This window comes from Colossoma macropomum, unplaced genomic scaffold, assembly GCF_904425465.1.
Source record: "Colossoma macropomum unplaced genomic scaffold, Colossoma_macropomum, whole genome shotgun sequence".
NCBI lineage: Eukaryota > Metazoa > Chordata > Actinopteri > Characiformes > Serrasalmidae > Colossoma > Colossoma macropomum.
In genome coordinates this window covers 3,835-11,552 of record NW_023494841.1, presented here as the reverse complement: position 1 = coordinate 11,552, position 7,718 = coordinate 3,835, and the positions used below count along the sequence as shown (strand labels likewise).

The following is a 7,718-nucleotide window of genomic DNA, read 5'->3' as shown; positions in this document are numbered from 1 at the left end:
ACAGGGTAACGAAAAATACAGTAATTAAATGTATTCAGTAATATAATAATTGTAAAAATACTGTTATTTTATACAGTATCAGTGCTGTAAATAAATGGTATGCCTAATTATACACCTTTCTCCCATAATGCATCAGAAAACATTAAATCTGTTTTGTTGTAGTGTTCCTTTTGTAGTTACGATTGAAAGTTTATTCAGTCTTTGATACGGGTGAGATGATCAGTGGAGTTTTTACCTCCATCATTATCACATGGACTGAAAAATGGATAGAGTTTCTCAGTGAAAGACTGACCAGTGAAAGAGTAGATATGAGATCTGGACTCCACATCATAAAAGGAGACCAGACCCTCCTCATAATCAGCAAACACCCCCACCTTTTGGGGCCTCTCTCTCAGGGAGAGGAGGACTGGGGGACCAGCAGAAGCCAAGTACTCATTCTCATTCCTCAGAATCACAGTCCAGAGTCCATTCTGTGGGCTCAATTTAATCTTTCCCTTCCTGTTAATGGACTCTCTGGCCACTCCTAAATCCCACTCAGTCTTTCGCCTGACCTGCACCTCATAGTAAAATCTCCCTGAGGAGAATCCCTCTTTTCCCAGGACACAGGTACATCCATTAAATCTCTTTGGATTGTAAGAAAGATTCTGTTCTGTGTCTCCGTCTCTCACTTGTTTTCCATCATCAGACAGGAGGAGATCAGGATGAGCTGTATCAGCATCCAGAGTCACATCCACTGAGAGAAACACACAGTGTGTGATATGAATATACAGATAATAAATCAATTCATCATCCAGTCAATTACACTGAGTAAACTTTGAAAAGGGTTTGTGGAAAAATAAACTAAATTTTACAGTGAAATATGAGTAATAGAATATTATATGGTTTGGGAAACAGTGGTGTTATGCTGATTTTAAAATAATAAAATATAAAAGCATTTAAAATAAAGAGAGGCAAAAAAATCCAGAAGCTGCACTGTACCTGCATACTGCTGAATCATCTTCAGTTCTGTTGAGATTAATTACAAGAAAATAAACATTTACGCTTTTTAAAAAGTTAGTTTAAATCTAATCTTGGACTTTAATAAATTGCAATTGATATTTTGTCTTTCATACAACATTTGACAAATAATTTATTTTGCTACAATATCAACATTTCTCACCTGATTCTATGATTTTTTCCTCCAGACTCTTCTGAAGTTGAGACGTTCCTCACAGTCTCTACACTCAGATGAGTGTCAATACTGATGTCAGTCCAGTTCTTGGTGTGTGGAGGTCTGCACAGTGATGGGTAAATCTACAGTCCAGCAGGAGAGAGGAGAAATCGCTCAGCATGGGCAGTGTTGTTGTGTGATGCATTGTCATTATAGAGGGACACTGACCTGTAGGAGGTGGAGGTGGTCCTCGGTGTGGGAGAGCTGCTCCAGCACAGTGTCTCTCCTCTTTAGCTCAGTGATTTCCTGCTCCAGCTCTTTAATGAGGTCTTCAGCCAGCCTCTCTGCTGCTTTCTGCTTCTCCTCCATCACCTCAAGCAGCTCAGCCTGGCTTCTCTCAATGTAGCAGATCAGAGCAGTGAAGAGTTCAGCACTGTCTGCTTTCTCTTTCTCTGTGTTTCTCTTATGGAAGATAAATGAAAGAAATAACAGTGAATGCCCACTATTACAGCAACAACAAGTAGCACTGCTTTATCTCTCCTAAATACATGAGCGTGAATGTAAAAGAAGCTGCAGCTTGGTTGAGAACTGGAGTAGCTGCTAGTTAGGTAGCTAGTTAATTACCCAGACTTAAGAGTGTGATATCACTTTAACATTAAGATGGCCATCTGTAGAGTTTACAAGTACACTGAATGAACTGGCTTTGGTGGTTAGCTGAGCAAAGGTCTCACAGTCTCTGAGCTTGCCACTTCTGTACTTTGGTCCTGCAGTTCCTCCCTCTGAAATTCAGCAAATCACATAATTCATGCACTTCTCTGCATCTTGTTCAAGTAGACTTCTATTTTTATTACATCCCTCTTTAACACTTAATTAAGGTTTTCTCCATCTCTCTCTTTCTCTAGCTTGCCTTTACAGTTTACCTTTCCCAGTTGTTTTCATTAACCTTTGTCCAGGGGTGAATAACATTTGTGTGACTAGCCAATGCTCTGGAGCAGCCACACATGAGCCTAAGAGCCTGGAGTGGCGTTTGTGATCCAGAACTAATCATCCAAAATCAATACCTGATCTTACTAGTGCTCCCACTGCTGAATGCCTTCCCCAAAAAGTAGAGACAGTTACTGAAGCTGAGGGGGACAAACTCCTTTTTACTTTTGATTTTGGAAGAAACATCGGATGAGCAGGTGTCTGCAAACTTTGGACCATAAAGTGTATTTTAACAGTATTAGGGTTGCATAGTGATGTGGGTTCAATGAGTCAGATCAAAGGTTTCAGGGGAGCCTGGCCACTCCCTATTGCTCCTGTTATGCCAAAAACATGAATGCAAAATGCTAAAGTGCCCCTGAGTCCTCAATGAATGGAGGTGAATGGAGCTAAACAGCTAATCATTTGTGCAGTACCTTTTTTTAAATTTTGGAAAGTAGAAGAATGTATTCCATTAAAAAACAAGGAATATTCATCCATATCTATCTGTTTTCCTACAGCAAACATATTTTAGGCCATAGGATGCTAGCATTACTGATACTGAGTGCTGATTGGTTGGTGAGCGGATCAGCTCACTGGCTGAGTAAAGAAGTTCGTGCTCATTGACGTCATGAATGTACATAAAGCACTTTTATAAAGTCCTATAACTTGAATATAAAAGTGTTTGAAAATATAACAGCAGTGCTAAAATATGTTATGTTGTTCTGTGTTCAGAAAATGAGGGCATTTTTCTATATTAAAATGTTTAAGCTTTTACAAACTATCATTTTTGACAAAGCTCCATAGGAGACCATTCATTTTAGACTCGCTCTGGAGCGCCCTCTAGCCTTTGACAAGTCCTAAAGACATACAGAGTTGCAGTTCTCCTCACATTGAGGAGAACATTAGCAGGTTAGGAACATTAAGAACATTGAGCAGGTTTTGTCTGTACCCCTTTCATCTCCCTGTGTTCTAACCTGTGTTTACCCATAGAAAGAAACTTAATAAAAAGTAGTATTAAACTAGGAAACAGAATGAGACTGCTTATATTGTGGTTTTAGCATTAAACAATCCTAGCTAATCCACTAATAGGCATGCATGGTGCAGATTGAGCAGTGCAAATGCACTGATGCAAAATGCATGACAGCGGTGTGCAAATCAGGCAAAGGGCGCAGATCGGGTAGTGACAGGCTCAGCTCAAAGAGTTGGCTTCTAAATGGCTTTTTTTAATTAGTAGCATGTTCAGTTTTTTGTTCCCAAATTTGCCTGATGGCAGTTGAAAGTCAGAAGAACTAACGAGGCACACTTAGAACATGGTTCAGAATAAACAGGTAAAACCAGAGACAAACTAACACAACAAGCAGCAGGTGTTGGGAAAAATGAGGGGTCTGTGTCTTCAAGGCAAGCGCTTAAGACGCATGTAGTCCTGCGTCATGCAGCCATCCGCTAATGGTACTGGTACTAACAGGATGACTCATGGGGCATCACTTCTCGCTCAGTGTCCACAATCATGGCTGTTGGGTCGATTTGCCCTCTCCGTGGTTCATGTAGATCTCCCTGATCCTTCATGTCGCCAGTGTGTGACGACCTTATATAGGCAGTCAGGTACAGCGATAAGCCCTGTTCTTGCTTACGTCACATGTGCGGCTGAGCCTGAAACTTGAATTATTCGCATGTCTCACAATGTCAAACCTACTCATCACGTTTCATTCCTGTTGGCTGATTCCTTCTAGGTGCAACTACTTTTTGATGATGACTGTAATTTACTTATCTAAGAAGTGTTCACAAAGTCAAGTAAGTTGATTGTTTACATGTGACAGGTATCCAAGTTTGAAACAGAGCTATTGTGGAAATGCTGAGACTGTAACCAAGAACAAATCCATACACATTTGGGTTTATGTTACAGCTCACAAAACATCCCTCATTCCAGCTTGATTTTATTCCACAATGTCTGACATGTCAACACGAACTGTGATCAAGGTATAATTTTGGCAATTTAATACACTCCAATGTATACTCTAATTAAAAAATAAATGCATACAAAACTGAGCCTTAAAACATAATACATTTCTCATTTTAAATTGATTGTATTGTACAAAATGTGAAAATAGTCAATTTGAAACTATTCTATGCTTTTAGGTCTTGGTAAGACAGCCAGACACCAAGTCTAAACCAGGTTTATGGTGGGAATTTATTCTTTTGGACACTTCAGTGTATATTATAATTATGAACACATGTATTTACACCTGGGTTATATCTGTGATAATACTCATAACATATCCCTCATTCCATTTCTATTCAATACTATAACATCTGACAGGTGTTTACACCAAGTCTGAAGCTATTTTGAGTTTGAGGAATTTAACACACCTCAATATGTGTTACCATCACAAACATAAGCATGTACATTTGAGCCTATATATTCATTGAAGCTCATAATATAACCATCATTCCAACTATTATTCTACTATAGCTAACAAGGATATACTAAGTTTGAACAAGGTTTAGTGTACTACATTTGCTACTACTACACTATTTTTGATTTGCTACACTATTCTCAGTCCAGCAGTGAGACTGAGGTGTTAAAAAACTGATCCACTCATACCAGCACATCACACCACCACCAGTCAGTGTCACTGCAGTGCTGAGAATGATGCATCACCCAAATAATACCTGCTCTGTGGTGGTCCTGTGGGGGTCCTGGCCATTGATGAACATAGTGAAGTAACAAAGTATGCAAAGAAACAGATGGACCACAGTCTGTAACTGTTATATAAAGTGCACCTATGTTGTGGACCTGATAAAATGGACGAGTGTAGATAAGAAGGAGATGTGCTTAATAAGATGTCCAGTCAGCAAGGTGTATTTTAGGGGGCGTTAAATGGCTGAAACTAATAGTTTATACTAGTGCTACAATGCAAACTATTAGTTTTGGCCAAAAATTCTGCAGAATGAGGAAATCACAATATGTCATGGTTCACTCACTTTTCTGAGCTCTACTGAGTGTTTGATGTCTTTGATCTTCTTCAGTCTGTCTTGGATCATCTGCTGCACCTCTGTCTGTGTCTTCTCCAGCTGCAAATGAGAAGAAATAATTTTTACTTTCATATTTCAGTGAATAGTTTGGTTTTCTTATCAAATGTTTTGTTTCATTTTTAAATGAATGTTTAAGGATGAACCTAATCAGCATTTCTCCCACCTTCATTTCTCCAATCCCCTCCTCTACAGGAACAGTGTTGTGCTTCTTGTGGTCAGTCACAGTGCAGATCATACACGCAAACATCTGGTCATCTCTACAGAACAACTCCAGGGGTCTCCTGTGCTTCTGGCATATGTAGTCCTCCAGGTTCTTTAATGGGCTTATCAGCTTGTGTTCTTAAATGAAAAACACGTTGTTTGCCACAACTGAGATTCAACTTTGTCCACTCTTTTATTAAAAGAAACAAATCAAAATATTGTCTATTGTGAGTCATGTAAATTAATTTCAGTTAATCGTCAGAATTTAAACCACGAGAAGGTCAATATGAAACTCCAATCAAATGTGATGAGCCTCTCTGACTGTCGTCTGTGATTGTTGGTCTTCAGACAGAAGGTCAGTGTGTGGAGCTCCTGCTGCGTCAGAGTGGCTGATGTTCCACCTCCTGCTAGATTTTATCACTGTCAGGTTCTGAAATGGCCTTCTTATATACATGAGAGCTCTGATTAGAACTCACCTGTTTTTCCTCTCATGGCTCATCACTGCGCAACAAGTGTTGCGCAACTGCTGTGAGACTCTCACTTACGCACAATCTCTCAGGTTCTGGAGTGACCAGCTCAGAACAAAAGAGCTGTTCCATCACTCACACCAAGACATCATAACAGCTATTTTCGTTGTCTTGTGTGTCATAAACTTCGTCGGTTTGTAAACACAGCTCATTTCATATGTTTATTTCTGAACATAGTGAACCTCTGTCTCACTGTATCACTGTGCATGAGCAGCTTTAGTGCAGTCTGGATGAAATTCTTCTTCAGGATTTCTTCACACAAAGAGTCCCAGCATCAGTTTGATGTTGTGCTAAAATATCTTTGTCAGAAACAAATTTCTCAGGGCTAATTTCAAAGAGTTTTTAAGTATTTGTATTATTTTTATGAGTATATAACTTATATTAATATAATATATATTAATTAACCTTATACCTTAAAATTAACTATATATATTTCACCTCTTATAATGTTTAAAAGCAGAAAACTTCATAAATGTGATTTTGTCCCATTTCTTTGAGGTCACATTAAAATGAGCATCACTGATCTGTGGCCTGAATCATGTGTTAATTAATCACTGTGTGTTGTGATAGAGAGGAGCTCTAAATGTTGACATGATTTTTGACTATTTCTATTGACATTCAACCCATCTTTGCTATCTTTTATTTTTGTTTAGAAATTTAAAAAAGATACCTCCCTTGATAGTATAATGTCACAAAGTATGTTTTCATTGCCATATTAAAATATTTATGTTATACACAATAATAGCATTTACAGTGTGGAATAAATTTTACAAATTATTCACCAAATGATGTTCGTTTCGATGCTCTATTCAATATTTCCAAAATTCTGTGAACATATTTAAGTTATTAAATGATAAATAAGCTACTGAAAGTGCTTATTACAGTATTTTGTCAAGTTGGTTGTCTTGATTTCCACTTTTAAAATAGGACAAATTTTGAATTTTCATTCTATTGGAACTTAATTCTGGATGACGTTTAGTTTTTAGGTCCAACTCTCGATTTTGGAACACTGAGATCCAGCCAGCAGGAATTTCAGCATTTTGGAAGTGGGCGTGTTGGATACAGTAGGAATTATGCAGGATCTTTCATGGGAAATGATCTGTCTGTTTAAAAAATACAGAACACATCATTTAATGATTTCAGTTATTTTGTATTGTTTTAATATATCAAAATAATAATAAATATAAATTGATCTATACAGCATTTTTCATTTTAGGTACACAATCTCATGTTCTTTAAACAGGAATATGAGTAAACAGTATGTGACGCTAAAATATATGACACAAATCATCTTACCAAAGTGAGTAAAACTCAAATAAAACATTGAGATGATGAAAAATTCACATGGATCCATTGAACAAATTTCAATCAAGTAAGTCAGTGCAGTTTTCTTCACTGTACAGGTTTACAGTAGGCTTGTCTCAGCTGAGTGAAGTGGTGTGGATGGGCTGTGATGCTCCAACAAGGGTGTTATTTTCCAATCTCCACCATTGAGAGCTTTAAACCTTATAAGCAAACAATTGTAATCAATCAGAACCAGAAGTCAGTGTAAGCAGAATAAGACTGAATAATATGCTCAAACTTTCTTTCCTGGTAACACACACAGTGCTGCATTCTGAATTAGAGTCAGCAGGCATGACCAGCAGTAGCACGTTACAGCAGTCTAATGTAGTAGCTACGAAAGCCATGAACTGATTTCTCAGGATCTTGTAGGCGATGGCACCTGGTGGCTATATTTGGAAGGATGATTCTCACGTATTAAATACAGTCTGGAGTTTTTACTGATATGAGACTGAAATGACTATTTAAACAGCATCCCAGTATTACACCAAAGCCTCTAGCTC

General features: G+C 38.0%; 1 protein-coding gene across 1 annotated transcript; it reads right to left on the bottom strand.

Moving 5' to 3' along the window:
• Positions 1-596: 596 nt before the first annotated feature.
• LOC118800287 (tripartite motif-containing protein 29-like) lies at positions 597-5,839 on the bottom strand. The gene is made up of 7 exons (XM_036560495.1): positions 5,824-5,839; positions 5,310-5,485; positions 5,096-5,185; positions 1,379-1,612; positions 1,160-1,293; positions 979-1,005; positions 597-733 (listed from the first exon to the last, which is right to left on the bottom strand). The coding sequence occupies exons 1-7, from the start codon at positions 5,837-5,839 to the stop codon at positions 712-714; spliced, it is 699 nt and encodes a 232-aa protein (XP_036416388.1). The 3' UTR covers positions 597-711.
• Between the last annotated feature and the right edge of the window lie 1,879 nt (positions 5,840-7,718).